At 34.4% G+C, this 25908-nt stretch overlaps 1 protein-coding gene across 1 annotated transcript in view; it reads left to right on the forward strand.

Annotated features, from left to right (window-relative positions):
* The window catches only part of LOC129220528 (metabotropic glutamate receptor-like), a 133841-nt gene that overhangs the window by 71856 nt on the left and 36077 nt on the right, over positions 1-25908 (forward strand). The window contains exons 3-4 of the mRNA XM_054854959.1: positions 19039-19363; positions 23610-24342. Of these exons, the coding sequence (XP_054710934.1) occupies positions 19039-19363; positions 23610-24342 (1058 nt within the window). The remainder of the gene's footprint in view (positions 1-19038; positions 19364-23609; positions 24343-25908) is intronic.

The following is a 25908-nucleotide window of genomic DNA, read 5'->3' on the forward strand; positions in this document are numbered from 1 at the left end:
TTAATATATCTTAATAATGAAAACTGTCGTAAAAATTAATGTTTATTGATTCTTTTACCATTTATACATGAGTCTTCTTTTATTGTATTCGGAAAAAAAAAATTTTTTTGAAAGGGTGAATTTTTTTTTTTTTTTTTTTTTTTTTTTTGTATAAGAGCACTAAGTTACACAGGGATACTTTCTGTTTTAATCATTTTATATACTTTCCTTTCTTGTTCTAACTGCATCGTCTATCGGGGATGCAAAAAATTTGCATGTATAGGCACAATTTTATGCCTTTTCTAAGTGTTCTTAGACTTCTTTAGTTATTTTTTTTCTTGTCATTTAAGTATTCTAGAGTTAAAATTTATATACACTATGCATCGCTTCAATGGTACATAATCTATCTCAATAAATCTTAAGTAATCAAGCAAATTAGGCAGTAAATGAAGTTTTGGTTGAAATATGATTTTTGGACTATTTTGAAATGCAAAAGACTGAAAATAATGATAATAGAATAAATAAAAAAAGAGGTACTTAGATATTTTCTTCATGTACTTTTAGAAAAACTTAGTTGGTCTGACTTGTATATTTATGTACCTAATAGGAAAGCTGCATTGATTTAAAAAAGGGAAAAAAAAACTATTTGGAAAACTTGCATTACCTTAAAAAATATAAGTTTCTAAATTTCTTAAATCTGTAATTTATCTATAAAGTTTTGCTAGTTACTCTGCATCAGTTAGATTTTACTCTTTGCAATAATATGTAAAATTTATTGAAACATTTGGGGGGGGGGGGGGAATGATGAAGTTTTTCAAAAAAAAAAAACATTTTTGGAAAAAAAAACTGCTAGCTTCAATTAAAAAAAACACTTAGTTTAAACTATGGTTTAAACCAACGTAGTTTAAACTAAACAACCCGAACCTCAAGTAGTAAATTTTTTCTGTTCGCGTGTTTTTGCTGATCGTACCTACCACAAGTGTTCTGTTTCCACTTCAGCTCATCTGCCATCTCTCCGTGGGACAACTATACGAGCTTTTGAATGAGTTTTGTTCGAAGTTTATGACAACCCCAAATCCAGAAAAAATTCCCATACCGAGCTTTATCAAGAACTAACATACAAAAGCTAATGATCTTAAACTCACAAAAATACTAGAATGTGTAAACAACAAAAACACTTTAAGATTAGAGAATTTCCAGCCTCTAGTGTTATAAAAGTTTCTACAAGCTTGTCCTAAACATGGCATTTTGTTTCACAAAACTACTCCGACATCTTGGAAAAATTTATATTATTGATCCTAGATACTGAGGATTCGGATCTTGGAAGCTAAAAATTTGCATGTGTTAGTTTCAGAAACGTAGGTACATTTCTGTAAAATGTTATCAAAATCGGAGATGGTCGTTTACAGACCATTTGGTAACGCAACGTCGTCCCTTGGTGCAACTGGTACCAAAACACTTATTAGTACCAGTTAAAATTAGTGTTCGTCAGTATTTTCAATATCTCGTCCCAATGTATTGTATGACTTATTGAGTTACAGTTTCAGTTTAAAAAAGATGATAAACCAGGTTACAGCCGATTACGTGTCAATTTGTCAGAATTCGCAGGTGAATAGTTTCACGAATTCAATATTTCTTTCTAAATCTTTCAGAAGTAGAAGAAAGTAAAATTGAAAACAGAAGATGCAATGAATTGTTTTCACAAAGATTTATATTTCAAAGTGCAGCTGTGTTCTTTTAAAATATTTTAGTTTCACAGCGTAGTTATTGACTCAATTAGGCTTAGCGAGAAAAATGAAAGATTGCGCCAGGCCTTGGTATTACTGGTACCAAAAAATGCGTAAGTATGAGTTAATATTGGAGTTCGTTAGTATTTTCAATACCTCGCTCTAATGTATTATATGACTTTTTGAGTTGCAGTTTTAGTTTAAAAAAATAAAATAATAGTTTAAAAAACTAAAAAAGACACGCTTTTTTAGCAAAACGAACTAAAAAGTAAAAAATAATCTTTGGATGATAGTAGTTGACCCATCACTTAATTTTAATGTAATACAAAAAAGCGTGGGGGGCTGTCTATTTACATTTTTGCTTGGACAACAAATGGAAGAAATTCAAGACAACTGATAAGAAGCACTCCACGCTTTTTTGTATTACATTAAAATTAAGTGATGGGTCAACTACTATCATCCAAAGACTACTTTTCACTTTTTAGTTCATTTTGCTACGAAAGCGTGTTTTTTTAGTTTTTTAAACTATTATTTTATTTTTCTGTTTTTTAGTCTTATGTTGGAGAATTATCAGGCGACGAAATTATTTATAAAACCAGTGCGAGGTAATATCTTAAAGTTAAGACAAAGGCACCCCGATGGGAAGCTACTGTGAGTCATCGATGTATGTTTGCGGAAATCATATTTATATTACTTTGAAAATTTGAGATGCATTTGAATAAAAGTTTTGTTCAACAATGGTCTGATTAGCAATGAATTTCCAGTTGAAGGCTCACCTAAATTTGGCATGAAATTAGTTAAAAACAATTATATTTCATGTTCTAACTACCTTGGAACATTGGAACAAATTTTGTCTGATGCAGAAAAATTAAAGGTTTTTGTAGATAATTATATAATTTAAATAATTTTTGCGAGTATTTTTAATGTATTTTTTTTAATTTTTCCTTTTTCATATTGTTGGATTTATGCCAAAATAGTGATTAAAATTGGAGGAAATTAACAATTAAAAGAGTTAATTAATTAATTTGATTATAAAATATTGCATTATCATCGGGTCTAAGGTCGCGTGCCAAATTTCAAAAGAATCTGATCGCAGGAAGTGGCCGAAATTTGAACTGCAAGATTCCGTTACAAGATACATACATACATACATACATACAAGTGAAGATAATAAAAGCGTATTAAAAAGATATCATGTCACAGTTTAAAAGATATAAATTCGTCAGAATTTGCAAGTGTATAATTTCATAAATTCAATACTTCTAACACATTCAGAACTAGAAGAAAAGAAAAGCGAAAACAGAAAATGTCATAAATTATTTCATCAAATTTTTAAATTTCAAGGAGTAGCTATGTTCTTTCAACATTTTAGTTTGACAGTTATTACGACATGATTACATAAAGTTTGGGTTCTTTCCTTTACACAATTCCTCTCGCATTACATACAAATATATTACGCTTTATTCATTACGAAATTCTTTAATTAAACTTGTAAATGAAAAATAAGGTTATAAACATGTGCATAAATTAACGTTTCAAAAAGGCGGAAATACGGAATAATTCATTACTAACAATTTATCACGTAGCAGTAATAATGAATAAATAATGCATTTACACAGGCAAGATTGACGGCTAGACATTTTTCCGTTTCGTCATTCTGTACGAACCGAAAACGATTTTTATTTTCTTTCTTCGACTTCACCGCCACATTTCCTGTCCTAGCCATGCTCTAAAAATTAGGGGAGAGATAATTTGAGACTTTAATTAAAATCTTAATATGGCAGAAACTTTTTCAAGGAAGATAGGAGAAAGCAGTTTCTTTTTTTAAAAGCGCTTCCAAGGATGATAACGACTCAGCCTAAATGATTGTAGATTAAGTGTGGCCTTAAGAAATTCAATTCTCTGAACTGTAATCAGGGCCGGTTCCCTGGAGAAACGTCTATCCATTCTTTCGCTAAATTTAACTTAGAGCGGAAAATCACTAACGGTTATATAGGAACTTCGAACACGGGGTGAAATTAATTTTGTGTTGCCATAAAAATATTTCGAATAGATTATTCAAACCTTTTTTTAAACTTTTCAACTAAATAATAGTGCTAAATTAATATTCTGTGATATTTATAGAGCATTGGTTCCGAGCTGTGTGAACGAAAGCAGAATTTATCGACACTTTCGTTTTTGGGAAAAAACGTTATTTTTGAGCTTGCAAAGTTGTAATAATAACCCTGTTTTTCATATACAGGAGTATCCCTCGTATAACACCGTTAATTCGTTCCGTGTAGAATCGAAACCGTGTTATACGAGACTTTTTTATAAATGGTTTTTTACTCATTTTTTAACCAAATTAATCCCGTACATATCATAAATCATGTCAATGTGTACCGTGTTATATCGAAACCGTGTTATACGAGACTTTTTTAAATGTTTTTTTACTCATTTTTTAACCTAATTATTCCCGTACATATCATAAATCATGTCAATGTGTACCGTGTTATATCGAAACCGTGTTATACGAGACTTTTTTAAATGTTTTTTTGCTCATTTTTTAACCAAATTAATCCCGTACATATCATAAATCATGTCAATGTGTACCGTGTTATATCGAAACCATGTTATACGAGACCTTGAAATAATGCAAATCAAGAGATGTGCACCGTGTTATATCAAAACCAATTAATAAGGTGCAAATTTCATAATAGATGAAATTTCGGCTGAATAGAACATATAAACGAAAACTGGCAAACAGAACACACGAAGACTCACTGATTTAAAAATAAAAGTTGTTATAAACGATAAAACTTAATCATTTTACGTACCTTAAATTAAAACTGTTATGCACAACAAGAAGAAACTTAATTCACTTTTCTTTGTATACTAAGAACAAAACGCATTCTATAAGAAAAAATATCTGCGCTTTTCTATAGCAATAAAGTTTGTCTGACGCAACAACAAAACAAAATTTAAAATAAAATAAATAGAATCATTCTATTTATTTTATTTCATATTTTGTTTCGACTGCATTTTTTATTTATCGTTTGCCAAATTTAGTCTAAGTTTAATCCTAATGTTATTTTCTTACAAAATAATATTCACCTTTTTGCTTCTAGAACACTAATGAGAAAATCAAGTATGTATTTAAAAGTTGAAAGTTAGTGTTATACTTTTGAGTGCAAGACAGACAATTTTTCGTAAAAGTTTCATAAAAACAAAGTAAAAACTTATTACAGTTGTTATCATGCATTTTTTAACAGTGTATTGAACGAAATTGAATTCTTTCTTTTAAAATTCGTGTTACATCGAAACCGTGGAGTTATGAAATAAAGTTTTGTACCGTGTAATATCGAAACCGTGTTGTAGAAGCACCGTGTTATATGCCTGTACATTGCTCAGTCTTGCCAATGTGTGACACATAATGAAGTTTAGCATTTTTTTTACGTACTCTGTTGCCTTTTCTATATGAAATGCATTGAACACAAACCCTTTGCCCATCTCGTCGAAAAATCTTTAAATGACTGGTCTGTACCCATGGGAGAAATTTCAGCATCACGTACTTTTATCTGTCTAATTCCGCCATGCGAAGGTGTTCCGCCCGTACACCAAAAGTAAGACCGAACTTGAATCACTACTGACGTGCCGCATCGCGAATTGATTACATTCAAGAATACAAAGTGGGAAATGATTCATAATATCGGGCTTTGCGCTTTTGTCAGTGATCCACTCGTGATGTATTTTTTTTCGGACATCGTCCAATTTCGGAGTTGAGTATGTATCAGAAACCAACATATATGTTAGAGCAACCGAAATCTCTGTTAGTTTTAAAATATAATTTTCGTCGAACGTTGTGAAAATTAAAAAGCTTTTATAGGCATACATTTACCATTCTGAACCCCAGATTCAACAGAAAAGATGTTTAAATAAAACCCATATAACACCTACCTACAAAATCAAACTCTTCATTTTTATTTTTCTCCGAACAAGTCTTACAATGCAAGATGCTAAGTTTTCATATACATTTTATCGATAGTGCGTTCACTAGTTACATTGCCGTATTTTTAATCTTTAAATGTAATCATATTATAAAAGGTTTCACAATCACTGCTGCCACTTTTTATCTATTAAACTTAACATATATATCAGAAACCATAATGCACCTCAACATAAAATATCAACTTTCTATAAACTAGTTTTGTATTTAAAAAATAACTATTTGTGCGTGTTAGGGGCTATTCATTAACTACGTAAGGGTCTCGAGGGGGAGGGGGTTTGAAAAATCTCTATATGCCCTAACTTTAGGGGGGAGTCAAACCCATTCTTATGTAATTTTTTCCAAGTAGATATTCTACATTAGAAATCGCGCGGTCAAGTGTGATTTGGCAGGGAATGTATTTCATTTGCGTCTGGAAGGTAAAACACGTATTAAGATGAGCCGTTTTTTACTTGTTTTACAAAAAATGAGCAATGTTGTATCATAAAAGAATGGCACTACGTATAGCATGTTTTATTTTTAATTAGTATAGCATCATATACAAAAAAAAAAAAGAAATGTCGAAAAAACATTCAGGTTAGATGATCTGAATTGATCTCGTTCTATCTGTTTTAATTTATTTTCTTTGAAATCAATTAAAATCTAGACGATCATCATTTTTAAAGTGTTATTGGTTTATAGATTGTTTAACTGATTTATGATTAAGATTATTTATTTACCAAGATATTTATTTTTTAAAAAATGGCATTTTTGAAAGAAATGTCTCTCCGTAGATATGAGAGATACTTTCACGAAAATATAAAAATAAATTTTTGATAGATTTTAAATTTATTTCTGAAATTTATAGCTTATTCCCAGCCATTTACAATGAATAATGATCAAAAACCTTTTTTTTTTTTTTTTTTTGTTTCCTCAATTTGTTGATGGTCCCCCAAATAAATAGTAGAATTAATTTTTGTTGGAAAATGGCGGCTGAAGTATACCTTTTATGTGAAAAAAATTACAGAGCAATTGGTCTTTTATTTCTCGAGAAATCCGTAAAAATGTGAATTATTGAAAGTGTTCCAATACTTTTGGTCATATAGTGTATTAACTTTGCTTCTGCAATTATTAGTTCATGATAAAGAGGGTAACGAATAAATGAAGAATTTTTCAGCATACGAACAAAACAGTAAGTATTTTGAAACATACCACACAAAGCATGCATTACTAAAAAGTAATTTTCCCCAGAATCATTGCATTTTTAAGCTGAATGTAATGATACAGTAGAACCTCGTTAACGCGAAATCGCTGAACTTAAAATATCGCTTACCATAACACAGGAATTCGGTCCCGTGAGTTAACATTCACTTAATAATTTTTTATCGAATAATCTGGTTAACAGGAAATAACTACCATGGTCCCACGAATTTCACGCTAAAGAGGTTCGATAATTATCAAAAAACATTTTTGATGATTTTTAAAAATGTGCTAAAAGATGGTAACTGACTGTCAGTTACCATGTTTTTAACATTTTTACTTCCTTTTACAAAAGAGGAAGTATTGTATTCGCGAAAATATTTTCCCTCAAAAATCGATCTTATTTCCCATTTTGCTCACCCCGAATGAATGTTGAGTTTTTTTTTTCTCGAGCCGACCACACGTGGATAAGTGCCTAGGAACATATAGACACGCGAAATATCCATTTTGACGATTCCCGAGTTAATTACAACGAGTTTTCTCGTGACGTCTGTATGTACGTATGTGCGTATGTATGTCGCATAACTCTATAGTACGGTATGTCCTAGAAAATTGAAAGTTGCTACGTAGACTCCTAGTGGAGTCTAGATATGCACCTCCCGTTTTGGTTGCATTCGGGTGTTTCTAAAGAAGTCTTTTGCCCCTTTTTGGGGGGAAATCAATGTTAATTTCTATGTAAACTCAAGTTGTGTCATAATTTGTCGGACCCTTGGCGATATATCGCCAGTCTTTTGGTCGCCAAGCTTTGTCGTCAACTTGGCGACAAATTTGGCGATTTTTTTTTTTTTTTATTTGGTTTTAATTTGTCCACTGTTGGTGACATTTAGAGAGTAAACAATTGAATCGCATTAAAATTGCCAATAATGGGGAAATGGCATTAAATTGGAGTAAAGAAAGTCATGTGATGTCATCAACTCGTTTTTTTTTTTTTTTTTTAATCAGCTAGTAAAATATGTATGTTTGAAATTACACTATACCATTAAATTAAACAACAAAAAAAATTCAATAATTCAAGCGAAAAGTTCTTCTGTATAACGTATAATTTACGTAAAATACTTACTGTTTTGCTTTAACTGACCATTTATTATATGTTGTATAATGTACTTAATCGAATTTAACTAGTTTTCCCTTTTTTTTTAATGTATTTCTACTTCTGCGGTCATCTTAGTAAATTCCGCTTTGCTTTTTCAACCCAATCGTACGTCTATTCCACTTTTTTTCAGAAATGAAATCTACTCATCAGCGAGCCAGAGCAGCGCGAAAATGGAATTACACTCGAGTCTCCTCTCTCCTAGCACTTTCCAATCAATTTTTGAGAGGACTTTTCCGTTTGTACTCCAGTCCTTGGAAACTTTCATCTCGCGCACTTTGTAATAAACTTCCAGAGCTATCCGTTTGCCTTTGACCTTTAGAGAGGGTATAATTCAACCGGGGCCTCTCGCGGCTCCATTTTGGAGCTTTATTTATTTATTTTTAAGGGGGTCCGAGACACAAAAATCGTCAATTTTTGCAAATTATTTTTTTTTAGCATTTGAAAAATAAAATTCTTTTTTTTTCCTGATTAAAAGGACGTTAAAATCTTGTTTCCATCTTAATTAGAACGAAAGAAATAATTATTTTTGTTGCCTGCATTTACTTAGTATTATATTTAACGTTAAAACTTTAAACGCGTTTTTCTCCATGATGCAATTTTTCCCTATTTTTTGCACTCAAACTCTTATAAGTAAAGAAGTGATAAAGATAAAGTAATGAAATTTGGAGCACATCTTTTTCAAACAGTTTACTTTAGTTTTTATTCGGCGAATTTGAAAAAAAAGTTTTCTGAAAAAAATATGATTTTTTTTTTTAGTATCTTCGAATTTTTCGAAATTTTTCTTCAAATATTTTTTATTTTTTATTGAATAAACATTTTGGAAATCTCCGAATAAAAATTCAAGCTTAGATGTTTGTGCATAATTTTTTTAAACAAATTTGAAAATTGCCCAACAATATTTTGAGTTTCAGCAATTTAAAGCAACCCCATTAAAAAAAATTAAATTTAAATGAATTTAAAAAAAAAATATTTATGTTATGATTTTGCTTATAAAATACATGTTGAATCAGTGCAAAAAATTTCAAAACTCTAAACTGTTTAATAAAAATTTTTTTCAAAATATGTCCCGGACCACCGTTAACAAAGATATAAAAAAAACTTTTGTCTAAGCAATGCTTTTTTTCCCGCCAGCCTATTAGATGAAAATTCGAAAATATTCGAAAAACTAGGTAAAGTAATAAATTTCATACCTTCAAGTACAGAGCCCGAAACTGATAAATGAAATAATAATGTCTGTTGATGAAATTAATATTCTTCTGTCGTTACCATTGAGTAGGGTAGTCCTAGCAGAGAATGAACCCAGAGAGTTTACACAGAGGGGGCAATTTAAGAGAGCGTACTCCAACCGTAGCCAATAGCGTCTCCATTTTAAAGCGCCTTTTCTTTTCCATGCTATTATATGAAAATTCGAAAGTCACAGTTAAAGTAATTCATTTCATTCCTGAAAACAGCTTTTTTTTTTCTTTTTCAATTTCTTGTACCAAAGCACACTTTTCTCATGCAAAAATTGTTCTAACTGCCCTTCCCCGCCTTAATTTACGAATTTACGTAATGATCTGACATCATAAATGCTATTCTGATGTTACAATTTATTTAATGGGTTAGAAAACTACCATATTTTATGCACAGTAGTTTTATAGTTAGTTATTTAGTTAGTATTATTATTTAACGTTATATTAATGCATTACATTTAACAAATCGTACAAAATTACAGAAAAATAGATGTTTAAAGTATTACTCCTTAAAATAGCACTTTACAACTATTTCACCATAAGAAAAATTTGCATTTTATAGTCGAACAATATCGTCCCAATTCAAGCACTTTTCGTCGATATTTTGGTAGATTCTTAGTTAGCAATTTTAAGGAAAAAAAATGTGGGGATGAGTTTTTAGGGAGATAAAACGCGGCGCTCTAAGACAAAGTATATTCCAAGACAAAGATTGGAGTTACAAAAAACGCTAAGCAAAGCTTTTTACTTCCTTTTACAAAAAAGGAAGTATTGCATTCGCGAAAAAAATTTCACTCGAAAATCGGCCTTAATTTCCATTTTGCTCATCCCCGAATGAATATTGAGTTTTTTCTCGACCCGACCACACGTGGATATGTGCCTAGGAACGTACAGACACCGGAAATATCCATTTTGACGAGCTCCGAGTTAATTACAACTAGTGTTCCCGTGACGTCCGTATGTACGTATATATGTGCGTATGTGTGTATGTACGTATGTATCTCGCATAACTCAAAAACGGTATGTCGTAGAAAGGTGAAATTTGGTACGTAGACTCCTAGTGGGGTCTATTTGTGCACCTTCCCTTTTGGTTGCATTCGGGATTGATTTGATTTGCTCTTAAGGGGATCTTTTGCACCTTTTTGGGGGAAAATCAATCTTAATTTCAATGCTAACTCAAGTGGTGTTATAATTTGTCAAACACTTGGCGATATATCGTCAAGCTTTTAGCCGCCAAGTTTAGTCGCCAACTTGGCAAAAAATTTGGCGATTTTTTTTTTAATTTTTTAAGTCTGGTTTTAATTCGCCCAATGTTGATGATATTTAAAGAGTTAACCACTGAATTACATTAAAGTTGCCAATAATGGGGAAATAAATCTGTGTAAAACGTTTTTTTTGCTTCTCTTCGCAAGAAACTGGGGGGTGAAAATATTTAGTGTTTCCTTGCTTACTCCAAGGCGCTCTTATCATTAATTTGGCGTAAAAGGAAGTCATGTGATGCACACATCAGCTTGTTTGAACTACTATTGGCGTTGTAGTCAAACAGATGTCGTATTTCTTAGCTTTAAAAACTTTGGATAAAGGTTCGTGCGCAAAGAGTGTCCCACTTTGAGGGGTAAAGTGGGTCCAGAAAATTGGAACATCAGGACTAAACAAAGAAATGTGACATCAAGAATTTGTTATGTTTCTGTAATATAGCCTGAGATGCAATAAGGCGAAGAGAAGGGGTGAGGTGAAGTGTGTTACTTTGACAGAGGAAGAGAGAGTTCAGATATAATTTTTAAAAAGTGTAATTCCATTCTGAACATCCCCTAATAGCATAAACAAGGAAATAGAATCATCTATGAAAATTACTTTTGAGCTAAAAAGTAAAAGAAAAGTCTAACTTTTAAAACAGCACAAATATTCGAATCATTGCAATTAAGTGTTACCATGTTGCAAAGAATCCTCTTTTTATTTCATTTTTTTTTTAATTGCAATGAGAATTTTGTATTTGGGTGCTCAAATACCGACAAAAGTTAAATGGTTATAAAAAGGGGACTCCTCCTTGCATCACCGAGACACAAAATGATTCCACACTCACCAAAAAATTCCAAAAACATTTAATTAAAATATTTATGTTTTTTATCTTTATTAATATTCACAATTTTATTTCATTCCGTTGATATGAATATGATATAATATATATTGATCTTAACTGAAAGCTGAAAGTCTCTCTGCCCGGATCTTTCTGTCTGTCAGGATCTCTGTGACGCGCATAGCGCCTAGACCGTTCAGCCGATTTTCATGAAATTTGGCACAGAATTAGTTTGTAGCATGGGGTGTGCACCTCGAAGCGATTTTTCAAAAATTCGATTTTGTTCTTTTTCTATTCCAATTTTAAGAACAAAACTATCATAAGATGGACGAGTAAAAGACCGAGTTATCATAACGTGGAACCGTAACATGGGCTAGCCAATTGGTGAGAAATTCATCATACATTATTTGTAAATATACAGCCGAACCAAAAGACCTTTTAATTTTCTACTACGGGCAAAGCCGTGCGGGTGCCACTAGTATAACAATAAAATATTATGAATTTTTAGTTATTATTTGTAATTTTTAAAATTCATTAACCGCAAATATTTTAAGTTTGTAAGAAAGCTATTAAAAGAGAAAAATACTAAAAATATCAATTTCCATACAAAAATTATTGTTCCCATATTGGTACACATAATTTAAAGAAAATAAACTCATTTTTAAAATAGCGAAACTCTAACCAGGTGTATTAAACTTCTCAGTGGGGGGTTTTTTAAGCTCTTAGAGGGAATAGAAACTATTTCCTTTTGTGTGCACCGAATTCTTTACTTTTTGAAAAAAATATTTGCTTTTCATAAACATTTTCATTTTACGGTAAACCTTTATTAAGGACGCATTTAACAGGTAAAGCAACAAGTAAAAGATATTACTAAAATCATCACCAAAGAGGGCATTTTTTTTGAATTGATCAGTCCTTTTCAATGTTTGGGAAATGATAATTGAACAGTTCGATCCGGCGAAGGACATACCAAGGTGCTTTTCATATTTCTGCTGAGTGCGATCTCTGTATATTCAGCGCAAACAGCAATATCAGAAATCAATGCATTGATTATAGAAAGTATATTAAGGAAAAAGCTTTCACCGGTTGCTAAAAGCCTTGGGAAAATGAAAAAACCTTTCGTATTTCAAAAAATAAAAATTCGATAGAGGAGTGATCCCGTTTTTAAATTCTATAATTTGTCTCTTATAGTTTTGCTAACTGCATTGCCGGCTTTGCCCGGTCTACCTTGAGAATAAAAATTGTGTTAAGTTCAACAATCAGGCTTAAGGGGACACTTTTTTAATTATTAATGGATTTGCATGAAATTTTAACCATATACTTTAAACACTGGTACAAGCTTAATTATAAAATTTCATTAAAAATTTTTAATTAGAAGACCAATTATTTAAAAAAATGTAAATAACCTTAGCAATAATTAACAAAACTTTGAAAAGACCCTTACGTAATTATTTTGATTTCTTAACACTGAAAGTTGTTTTAAGTCATTCTCTATACTATAATAAATAAAACAAAACTCACAAAATCGTCCTCATATTCAAATAAATTCAAAAAATTTCAAAAATGTCCAAAAATTTGACAAATTTCTTCTTTTTGAACATCCAGTGTTCTCTTAATGAGAGAGACGGATTTTAAAAGCGTAACCATGGAAACATGAAATAAAACAAGTTTAAGAAATTAAATGCAAAATAAGGGGAATTCCCTTACACCCTTGCTGTGTGTGACCGAGCATTGTCATATTAAAAAATGGCTCCTGGGAGCCCCGTCGTAAGTGCTAACACATGCGTATGAGTTTGATCGAATGAGTGTCACGTTTGCAGCAACTGTGGTAGGAGATGACGTAGGAGACTACTATGCCTCAATGCCCGATTGTATCGCTTGGTACTTCGTACATTCACGCTTGAGGTGACTTAACAGGGTACTTAAAATTCCATTCATTTGAAATTTTTCCAACAAAAAAAGATTTTGCTTTCTTTTTGTAATTACTTTCTAATGTCATTTTTGCTATCACGTGTACAAAAGTTAGCTTCATTCTGGCAATTTCGTCTTGGTGTAGGAGTTTTAATGGCCAGTAGTGCAAAATAAAAACTAGGGAGGAGGGGGGAAAAGTTCTTTCAGTATTGAAAAAATGGAATAAACTCCTAACTGTTGAAAAACTTGAAAATAACGGAAAAGTTATGCGTTTGGAATGCATTATAGAATGTCGTTAAGTTTATAAAAACAATTTTTTCAGCAAATCGCACGCACCGCAATAAGATACATTTCTTTGAATCAAAATCTCGTTATCAAAATCAGAAAGAAATAAAGTAGTCATTTCCATATTTTATACGAACAAAGTTCTACCGTTGTATAAAATGTATAAAACAGTGAGTGGTTTCGGTAAAACTTCCTCGAAAGTTGCTTAGCATTGAACTCAAAAAAATTTTATGAGACACCTAAACCCACAAGAAACTTTTAAGAGCTGTGTATTTTGCTATCAATAATATCATCAGTGTTTTGGCTACGCGGAGCGGGGGGATCCGCCCGGTTGTCAGCCACCTGGGGGTAAAACCCAAAGTGGAGTTGCAAGTTTTTGAAGAAAATAAAGTTAAAATGCATTTTTAAGACTGCAATTTAAACCCCCCCCCCCCTCATGGAGTGAGTGTTAAACTCAGGATTAGGTTCATATTGTCAATACTTAGACTTAGTAGTGACTTCGTCTTATACCAAACAACTGAACCCACATTATATTTCCTTGTGTTTGAGATACGTTTGAAATAATTAGGGAGCCATCAATTTCATGCACCCCCTTACTTTTTAGACCTCTCAACGGCTCTGCTCATATGCGTCTAGAGCAAGTTACGTAAAAAGCGTTCATAGTTTTTAGGAATATCGCTGGTTTTTATTTGGCTTTTGTACTTTAGCCGACTTAAAATCTATACTAATAATATAAAGCAGTAGAGTTTGTTTGTTTGAACGCGCTAATCTCAGGAACTACGGGTTCGAATTGAAAAATTCTTTTTTTTTTTTTTTTTTTTTGTTGACTAGTCCATTTGTTGAGGAAGGTTATAGGCTATATAACATCACGCTATGACCAATAGAAGTGGAGCAGCATTAAAAAATATTATGAAAACGGGAAAATTTATTTTATAATATAAAATGCTCGGAACGCAAAGCATGCGTAACCACGGCGGCTCGAGCTGAAAGTACGGGCTTTGTGGTCCAGTGAGTGTAGGTTCGAATCAGCCATGAGGCAAATTTTGAGGGTGCTTTAAAGAGAAAATGCTAAAAATGATTTTTAAAAAGAAATTTATATGACGTATCAGTGTCTTACTTTTCTTATTAAATATTTAGTTTAAAAAGCTGAACAATTTGTTTGTTTGAACGCACTCATATCAGGAACTACTGGTTCGAATTAAAAAAAATCTTTTTGAGTTAAATAGTTTTAAATTCCAGAGAGACTTTATTAGGTCTTTTAAAATGGAGTGTACGCATTTTAGTTGAAGAAAAATGATCATTTAACATCAAAAGGGGGCGGGGGCGGCTTTTTTTTTTCAACGGACATCCTTTAACTACTTAGTACGGGGGGTACTGTTAGTTTCGTTGTAACACAAATGTAGTTATTTCTGAAAATGTATGAATTTCAATTTCATGGTTTCATAGAACATTAAAACCTTTTTTTTTGTGAGTGTGTGTGCTTGTTGGGGGGGGGGGGACAGCATACCAGAAAAGGGTAAGCTCTAATGGTACCCCAAAGTATAAAAGATTAACTACTCTCCTAGACGGAGAAAATGATAAAAAGTTAAAACATTAAAACTTTTATTACTTTTACCCCAAATGACCTTGCACACTGCACGTCAGATAGAGCTTACGTATTCATCGGCTAGTTGCAGTCGAACCAGCTGATGTCCCATCACATGACTTCCTTTTACTCCAATTTATTGTCATTTCCCCATTACTGCCAATTTTAATGCGATTCAATTGTTTTCTCTCTAAATATCACCAATAGTGGCCAAATTAAAACAGATTTTTAAAAAAAAAATTTTAAAAATCGCCAAATTTGTCGCCAAATTAGCGACAAAAATGGCGATATATCGCCAAGTGTCTGTCAAATTATAACACCACTTCAGCTTACATTGAAATGAACAACGATTGCCCCCCAAAAAGGTGTAAAAGATCCCGTTAGGAACATCCGAATGCAACCAAAAATGAAAGTGCGCACCTAGACCCCACTAGGAGTCTACGTACCAAATTTCAACTTTCTAGGACTTACCGTTCTTGAGTTATGCGACATACATACGCACATACAGACGTCACGAGAAAACTCGCTGTAATTAAGTCGGGAATCGTCAAAATGGGTATTTCGCGTGTCTGTACGTTCTTAGGCACTTATCCACGTCTGGTCGGGTCAAAAAAAAACTCAACATTCATTCGGGGGTGAGTAAAATGGAAATTAAGGCCGATTTTTGAGTGAAAATTTTTTTCGCGAATACAATACTTCCATTTTGTAAAAGGAAGTAAAAACATTTGTCTGTGATTTACTTCGAACTAAAGATTTTTATCTCAATACGTTTCAAGAACATTACTGATCTAGAAGTTGATTCATCTCTGAAGAAAGAGACTCCTCTGTATTACGCATTTTTTCAATTACTGATTTATCAGTGACACCCGCTATAAATATCCAGAAACATCCATTTCAAATATTCATGCTTATCAACCAAGAAATTACTGCAGTTAAACGACCACGTCTAAGACCCCTTTTCTCGTCAGCCATAATTAGTAGTTGTTACTTCACGTGGCATTTTCAAAAGAACGATGAAAACATTAATGCACTCCAAAATATATTGCAGTAACTGCCACCGTAACGAAACAAGTATTTATGCAGTCATTTAAAAAAAAGTCAATAAAGGCATTTAAAAAATAAAATGCATCAGCAGCAAACAAAAAGCTTTCGTAATTACTGATCATTGACAGGCGCTTTTCGAACATTATGTCCAAGTAATAAGGGTTGCTTTGCTACTTGGAAGTTAATGGCATTCTGCCATTTAATTCGGCTAAAACTAATGGCATCTATTTTTGCTCGCGTTCTGAAAACTCATAATTATGGATCTTAATTTATAGCAACAAAAAAGAACGTTTTAATTCGGAGAACATTTTCGACGAAAAATGTTTATTGTATAAAAAATGGTCTTTAAACATTTTATTAGGTTTTTGAAGAGTAAAGAATAAATTTTTTGCACATCGTGTAAGTATTTTAACATAACTTGATAAATTTATTAAAGTAATTATTTAATAAAAAGAATATGAATTTTTCAAATATCTCAGCAGAATAGTTTTTAATATTGATAAATCTATACGACGTTAATGAAAAATCGAAAAGTTTCAAGCTATTGCATGTTGCATGCACGGGTTTCGAAGTTCCAAAGAAGCTGTTTTTCAATACAGAAAACTTAAGCCTGTGGGTTAGCGAATATTAAGTTCGAAATCATGTTCTTTCAGCAGCTCAAAAAGAAAAATGGGTTCCTTGTAAGCTTGAAACTCATATATGCATTTTTTGCGCAAAGTTGTTTTTTCATCTTTTAGATTTAAATTATACTTCAAGAGTAAATGTTAAATTCCTGTTGCCTTTCTTAACTTAATTTTCTTTTTTTTTTACAAAACAAAAAAAGAGAAATTGAATAAAATAATATATATATAAGCATTTGTGGATAATCAGCTTGTTAATAATAGAAGAATCTGTAATAATTCAGGAGCATTTAGTCAAAATGGATTTTTTGTTTAAAGCAAATTTCCAGACTTCTGAAACCTTCACACCATCAGACTTAACTACTACTTAATCCGCACGACAGGAGATTTTTCGCTATTTTTCGAGTCAGAGCCCAAAATCCGGAAAATTCCAAAATTCGGAAAGGTCACGGTCTCGAGCATTCCGGATTTGGAGTCCCAAACTCTATTATAATTTTGAGTCTGATAATATTTCAATTATTTTTTATTTATTTCATATTTTCCAAAATAATAAGAGTCTAATAATTTCTTGATTCATCATATGAGGCAGCGAAAAAAAAAAAAAGATTCAAGTGGAGTTTTAAAATGTAAGTAAAACGCGTGCATATTTCAGACCACAGGTAAGCTTTCATTTATTTATTCGAAAGTAGTGGTACACGCACGGCTTTGCCCGTAGTTAAAAATTAAAAGGTCCTTTGGTTCGCCTGTATATTTGCAAATAATGGATGACTTATTTCTCGCCAATTTGCTATATTCATTTGCTCGCCAACGTTACGGTTCTACGTTATGATAATTTCGTAATTTACTCTTCCACGTTGTGATAATTTGCTCGGTAAGATGTTCTTAAAATTAGAATAGAAAAAGAACAAAATCGAATTTTCGGAAAATTGTTTCGAGGTGCACACCACGCTGCTACGAACTAACTTTGTGTCACATTTCATGAAAATCGGCCGAACGGTCTAGGCGCTGTGCGCGTCAGACATCCAAACAGACAGAGATCCAGATAGAGAGATTTTCAGCTTTATTATTAATAAAGATTATGCTCCTTGCATCACTTGTCAGGTCTACAACCAACTCTTGCTCGAAATCAGATTAGTGTTTTTCCTACTTTTTAGACTACAGGCAAACCAAACCTGGCAATTTCGTAATGTTGTGATTAGGATCCACGTAACCTTCACAATGCTGCCAGGTTTGGTTTTCCCCCAAGTATAGTTAACTCCATTTATTTTTTTAATTCTCCGCACTTACACTCCCTTGCTTCTATACTGCGATCACGGGAAAGATAGACTAAAGTTGAGACAAACCTAAACTGAGAGCCCTCATCAAAATCATGGTTAGGCTTGCCCCAACTATAGATATAAACTAAGAAATGCACCATTTGGCGAAGTTAATCACGCGTTAGGCATAAGCAAAAACAAATGGGTGCCAAGTAGACGGCGAATATGAAATATAATCGGTTTACTATTTTTTATTCCAGAAAAATTATAAGTGGACACATCAGCAAATCTTTGGCAACCTTTTTGTTTACTTTCGGTTTACAGTCGTGGTAAAAAAAAAATTGTATCATCCGCGCCGCAAGGAGAGGAATATCTTCCCGACAGCATTCAACACACCGCCAAGCATCCTTTATCCCAGATGATTCGGGGATGTATTTCTGATCAAGGAGTTGGTGGGCTTCACTTTGTGCAAGGAACAATAAACGCTCAAGTGTATATTGGTATTTTGGAGGAGAAATTGCTTCCTACTATCCGGGATCACTTTACTTCAGTTCCAGGATGATTCTGCTCCGTACTACAGAGCAAAACTGGTAAGTAACAACTCAAAAACCTTTATCCTGCCATTGGACTTAAATTGACATGGGATTAAGTAATTTTCTTTCTCTAAACTCACACGCAGGTTCAGAAATGGAAAAATGAGCGTGGGGTCAGCCGTTTGCCTTGGCCCGGAAACAGCCCCGATCTACTTAAACAATGGTCGGATTCCTGCTGTTAAATGTTTATTTCATACGTTTTGCAGAATTTCACATACATTCATCGTTAATCGGTCGACCAAAACGTCTCACACAATCCCATCGTTGTGAAAATGCGAAGGTGATGCAATTCTTTTTACCAGCACTGTATATTTTTTGTGAACATAGCAGATGTGGCTCATATAACCTTCCATGAACTCATAACTTTTACTGATTGAGTTTCAGTATGAAGTAAAGAATTTTCCTCTTTTCTTAGATCTCGGTGGAAACCAGGTGAAATTCGACCAGCAAGGAGACGGTCTCGGACGATACACCATCTACAACTACCAGAAAGACGACAACTCCAGCAACTACTACTACAAAGTGGTGGGGAAATGGTTCGACGGCCTGCACTTAGACCTGGACGACGTCAAGTGGCCGGGGGGTGGGAGCCTCACCACTTCGGTCTGTTCCCACCCCTGCGGTCCCGGCGAGGTGAAGATCACGCAGTCGGGAGACGTCTGCTGTTGGATATGCCACCGCTGTGATCCTTGGGAATACGTAGTGGACGAATTCACGTGCAGGGACTGCGGCCACGGAAGGTAGGAGGTCGAGTTATTGTTTGTTGTGAAACTGTCTTCCAGTTGTTGCACTAATTTGTTTAGTTATGGCATGCATTACAATGAGTAATGCATGCCATGATTGTAAGCTTCGTTTCGGTTTTGTTTTTTTCCATAAACTTTAATGATTTTATGTACTAACTAGCTGTACCCGACGCGCGTTGCTACGCCAACAAAAAAATACATCATTATACTGATTTTCATGACAATCGGTTGAACGGGGCAGAAGTTGCTACTCTGCAGTGCCACCTGGTGGCGAGTGGCTTCAATGAGCATATTATGCACCTTCTCCGTGGAAAAATACATATGTACAGCATTTTTCATAATAATCGGGCCAGGTATCGAGTGAAGCCGTGACTATACTCAAATTTTGTACTCACGCAGTTTGCAAGATCAATACATCGCTAAAAATATTAAATAGTAAAAGTTTTAAATCCCCCTCCGTTGCATGAAAAGCCATAAAACAATAAAGAAAGAATTTATTTGTTCAAACTCCGGAAAACTATCAACAGCTAACTTCTTATCAATGAGATCTTTCACGCGAATTAATTTCTGCAGCCGATTTTTTTATTCGTATTTATCCAATGGATTGTGACTTAATTTGGAATAAAAAAGGAACTATCGATCGGATTTTTTTCAAACTGGTCTATAAACATTCCCAGTACCAAAAATAACAAACGGTGAAAGTTTCAGCCAAATCTACCGGGTAGTTTTTGAGTTCATGGATGACATACAGACAAACATTCATTTATATATGTAGATTATTTACATCTAATACAAAAGTCATACATGTTACCAAGTTTTACAGTCTGACAGCATAGTTCCATCGCTGTGTACATCCCGTGTCCAAGTCCAACGATAGGGAAGTCGTTGGACATTGCATGAAAATAAAAGTTTGACATGTAGGGGAGGGTGGACTACATTGAGATAAAAAACACATATTTTTCATTTTTCGGACAGTGGTAAGTTCTAAAGTACAGAAACATATTTGATTATGCTAAAAGTATCAAATTATAGTATATTGCATCAAATTTAGTCCATTTAATGTTAGAAAAAAAAAGTTCAATGAAAAGTTTTCCATAGTGGCCCATAACCGGGCCACAATGGGACAGCTGAATAAACACTGTCTTTATAGCTAAAGTTTGCAAAATGAATAAGTACCTTTAGCTAGTTTATTATAGAAACTTAATTGGTTACAGAATTATTAAAAAGCATTTTGCAACAGCATTTCAACATTTCAGTCATGCATTTAAACAATTCGGTAAAGTATTGAGACAAAAAATAAGCAAAGGTTAAATTTTAGTGTTTTTTAACAGTATTAATACACTCTGGAAATTGCATTATAAGCACTCTCCCTTCTCAATGGCAAAAAAAAAATCATTAACATTTAAAAAAACAGGAATAGAATAAAATAATAAATATCAAATATTACTTATATTAATTGATGATTAACTTATATAATTATTTTATACAAATATTAATTATAAAGTGCTTTGAAATAAGTACCATGTTTGGCAACCTTATCAACACCTAACCGGTTTCTAGTTTTGTTTTGCATAAAGCTGTGTAGTAAAATAAAAAGTTCACTTGTAAAAATTAGTTAAAATATAAATATATTTTAATCAAGCCTATTTTTTATTGTTAAATTTATTTTTTGTACACTAAAACAAGAAGTAGATAAGTATTTTACACTTGCTTACTGCTGCTTAGACCACAATGAGGCGTCTCGTTGTGGCCCAAAAAGTTTGTCTCGTTATGGCCCAAACAACATAATAAAGATTTTTGCTTCATGTCATTAAAATAAACCATGAGTTAAAAATAATATAGCTGAATAATAGAAGTGTCAATAACAACATAAACTACAACACTTAGCTTAATTGTTGAAGTTTTTCAAGATTATGATAGATGGAAGAAATTATCCAAATAACTTTCAGTGTGTCCAAACAGTAACTATTTTTTTCTACAAAACAAAAGCATAGAATAGCATGGAACTAGGAACTCTGGGAAGCATTTTGGTTATGTTTATTCCTCCTAGGTGGTGGTAGTTGTCAGAAATGTGTTTATGAATGATTTTACAATGATTCTTGATTTTATTTTGATTTTTTCAATGTCTCATTGTGGCCCATGTCTCCTTGTGGCCCACCCTCCCCCATAAAGTCAACGATGGGATTTGCATTCTATTTTTTTCTCTTTTCCAGCTTATTTTCGAGATCGATACATTTTATAGCAGGAAAAGAATGAGTTAAAACTACGTAACTTGGGACGCTGGTACGGTTTGATGAGTTATGTAAAGGATTAATTTTTCGGCAGCAATGTTCAATGGGGTTTGGTGACAAGTACACTCAAATTGAGCCCGTATTTAAAAGAGCTGAGACTCGAGTTTCCTGCCAATAAAAAGTGGTCGACTATTTCCGATACACGAGAATTTATGAAAAATATGTTTAAGACGTGGCATGAAAAGTTGTCTATTTTCAAAAAGGGTCGCATCTCACAGGCCTCAGAGAAGCGAGTTAATTAAAGAAACGCAGTAGCCAGTAAGTTGGTGGATGCGTTATGGTAAATGCGTGACCATGGCAGTTAACGCCCGTGCACCAGACAATTCAACTGCGGTCAGACAGCTAAGCAGTGCATTTGAAGACTTCTTCAGCCGCTAAGAAGTCTTCAATGTACGATTCAGGTGTCTGACTGTGAGACGAGCTATTTGGTGAAAACGGGAGTTAATAAAATATAGCGCAGTCAGTGGTTTAGGACACTTCGAGTTACAAATTTAAGACAATATTATAGAGTAGACAGAAGAACAACCACTGGCTAAGTGTAGCCAGCAACTCTACGAGGGTTGCATTTTTAATAGTGGCATCTATTTATTTTCTTCTAGTACAAAAGTGATACTTACCACCCAGTTTTACCGTCCTTAAATAAAGTCACCAGCAATGCATACAATTTCCAAAGATGTGCAGATCATAGACATCTGTACTAGTGTCTGCTCTGTTGATACTAGTTCGAATGGAGCGGTCAACTGCCACAAAAATCTCCGGAACAGTTCTGAAACTAATACTGCCGTGTGCAGGTAAAGGGCAGTAACTGAAAATTTTTCATTTTTTTGCATTTTTGTCATCTATTGTACGTTATCTTTACTGTACAAGCTCGCTTATTTGGTTTCCTCTGAAAAAAAGACGCGAAAAAGACGTCTAATTCCAACATTTCCTTAGTGTTAGCATTGAATCCAAAACGCGTTTCTTCAAATATCTCGAAAACTCAATTCTGCAGATACTGCCGTTTACCTGCACACGGCAGAATACCTAGAAGTGGTTCTTTAATCTTAGGAATTATATCAAAGCGGAAAGGACTCATTTCTTTTTGACTTCGACTATTGCAAAGATGAAGTAAACACTTCATGGCATTCTCGTCAGAACTGTTCCAGAGGTTGCTACAGAACGCAGTAGACCGCTCCATTCGATCTATCAACAGAACATGCGCTACTACATGTATTCAACGACTTTCACGTAGTTGAACACTGGATGTTTACAACGCTGGGAATACGCTCACGGACTTAAACTTGGTAACATGTATCACTTGTGTATTGGATGTAAATAAGTACGCAAGTTATACTGTTAAAGTTCCTGCCCTTGTAAAGGGTGTCCCAAAATTAACGCAAGATTTGAATTTGCCACAATTTTTGCTGTGAATTGTTGGCAGGCACGGAAAAAGAACAATTTGACGGCTGGGAGTTTAGGGTTAGTAAAAATGGAGTGTTATGCTATTATACAGCCAGTGAAACAATTCAATCACTGCATGAGGAATTTCCTGTTCGTGTACTCTCTCGTTTCGGTGATATGAATTGTACCCTAGATCGTGTGATTTTACATCATTAGACTTCTCCCTATGGGGTTATTTGAAGTCAAACGTCTGTGTCAGCAATCCCACAACCACCTGCGCATTACCTAATTGCGATATCGAGCGCCAATAACAGTAAACTGCTTGACCCGCCCAAACTTTCATTATTTTTCAAATAATTGTTCGATAATGAAAACGCATTATAGAATCGAAAACGCTCCATTTGTAATAACCCTAGACCCTCAGCTGCCAAATTGTCCTTTTTTCAAGATTGCCCACAATTTATTGCAAAAATGGCGGCAAATTCAAATCTTGCGTTAATTTTGGGACACCCTTTAGTTTGTTGTCGTTCTACGGGTAAATGCTTCAATTCATAATCCTTTTATCGATGCAGGTGGCCCTACCCCCACAAACAGAGCTGTTACGAGCTGGACCAGCAGCACATGCGCTGGGACTCGCTCTTCGCCGTCGTGCCTGTGGTGGTGGCGGGCGTGGGCGTCCTCCTCACCTCCTGGGTGATGATCGTCTTCTTCCGAAACAACGACACCCCCATCGTGAAGGCCGCCGGGCGGGAACTCAGCTACCTGTTGCTGACGGGCATCATGTGCTGCTACTTCATGACGCCCGTCATGCTCGCCAAGCCCACCCCGATCGTCTGCGGGCTGCAGAGGTTCGGCATCGGGTTCAGCTTCGCCATCATCTACGCGTCGCTGCTCACCAAGACCAACCGGATAAGCCGGATCTTCGAGAGTGCCAGACGATCGGCGCGCAGACCATCCTTCATCAGTCCCAAGTCCCAGCTGGCCATCGCTTCGGTGCTCATATCCGTCCAGGTGATAGGGACAGCCGTCTGGTTCCTCCTGGAGCCACCGGGCATCCGGCAGTACTATCCGGACGGGAAGCGGAACCAGGTGATCCTCAAGTGCAGCATCCGGGACTCTTCCTTCCTCCTCTCGCTCATCTACAACATGCTCCTGATCACCATCTGCACCGTCTACGCCGTCAAGACCAGGAAGATACCCGAGAATTTTAACGAATCAAAGTTCATTGGATTCACCATGTACACTACCTGCATCATTTGGTTGGCGTTTGTGCCCATCTACTTCGGGACAGGCAATTCCTTCGAGGTAAGAACCTTTTAAGCTTTTTAGTTTTTTTCAGAAATCGTTTATGTTCCTACTCCTACCTGGACTAGATCGTGTCTAGACCAGGTCTATGAGGCTAGAAATCTGTAAAAAATCGAAAAAGAGTAAGAACACTAATGGAGGTCCTTCTTATATACACTCAGACAAGCCAGATTCTTTTTCACGATCAGAAAGGGTGGTTATGGATTTCGAATGCATTTCAGAAAAGCTAGACCCTTAAGCATTTTCCGCAGAACGGCTTCTTCCTTCCCAAATAACAATTTTAGAACATTAATTTCTGTTGTTTTTCCTGAGGTCGTAAGGAACTGCAACTGAAGATTTCTTCTGTATACATTTAAATTCTGGAGCATACATTTTTAGTCACAAAAAACGGTCCCTTCCGCGTACCTTTTAAATAAAAATAAACGTTTTTAAAAAACATCGGGAATAAATCTTGGCAACGCGTCAGAGAATCGGAAATTCACGCAGTTAACCGTGATGTTATATTATCTAATGCGAGAGCTACGAAGAGTTAGTAGTAGAAACTCAACGCACGTCAAATTAATCAGTGCACTAAACTATTTGCTTGCTTACGGATATCTTTTATTCCATCATTGACATTTATTTTCATCTTATGGGACCGTCATGGCGTTGCACTACGACGCAATTTTGAACATATAAATCATCGCGCTATTAGTTTATCACCCATACTAAGAGCCTGTTACGACGGATGTACGTTTCCTCTGTCTCTATAGGTGAGATCCAAACTCTACCTGACAAATAGCAATGGTGGCGAAAATCCAAAAGATTGGTCGGTACTACTAAAAGCTTCTAAAGTTTTTGAGATAATTCGATGGTAGATGTGTAGATACCACACAGTAGTCGTTGCTCATATAGGTAATGATTTGTATTGATTTGAATTACTATATTTATTTTTAAACACTTTTTGCTCATTATAAAAAGTTGGACGATGTTACCTCAAGTGAGTCATTTAACTTGATGGAGTGGGGTGAATTGCCTGACTGTCAAGGTCACTCCAAAGCTGCCTTTTTTTTAATTATTTTATTTATTTATTTATTTATTTATTTTTATTTTTTATTTTTTTCTTTTTGAGCAATCACGATTGCTAATTGTTTTCATTTGACCGTCCTCCTGTTGTAGTTCCTTTTTCAACCCCACCATCCTCTGCAGGCGCGACTCCTCCCGGTAGCCTCTGCTCCTGGTCGGTGGCGTCTATGTCCTAGATACACGCACGCTCATGCACATACACCACGATTTTACACACATACACACACGCCGACGTGCATACACACAGGTCTACGCACGCACACAAGCCTACACATACACAACTATACACACGTAACCGCCCAAGAGGAGGGGCAGGGTTGGGGGGACAGGATTCGTTTCTAGACAATATCTCCAATGAGTAGGGTCCTGTTGCAGCTCGTGATCGCGAGAAACATAATTTCAATTCAAAATTTTTGAATTCATTTTTTTTTACAAGAAAAAATTTTATTCGTAGTTTTTGGTCAAAAAAGTATTTACACAGCATCTGAACTTAGATTAAGA

Source organism: Uloborus diversus, chromosome 1 (assembly GCF_026930045.1).
Source record: "Uloborus diversus isolate 005 chromosome 1, Udiv.v.3.1, whole genome shotgun sequence".
NCBI classification, from domain to species: domain Eukaryota; kingdom Metazoa; phylum Arthropoda; class Arachnida; order Araneae; family Uloboridae; genus Uloborus; species Uloborus diversus.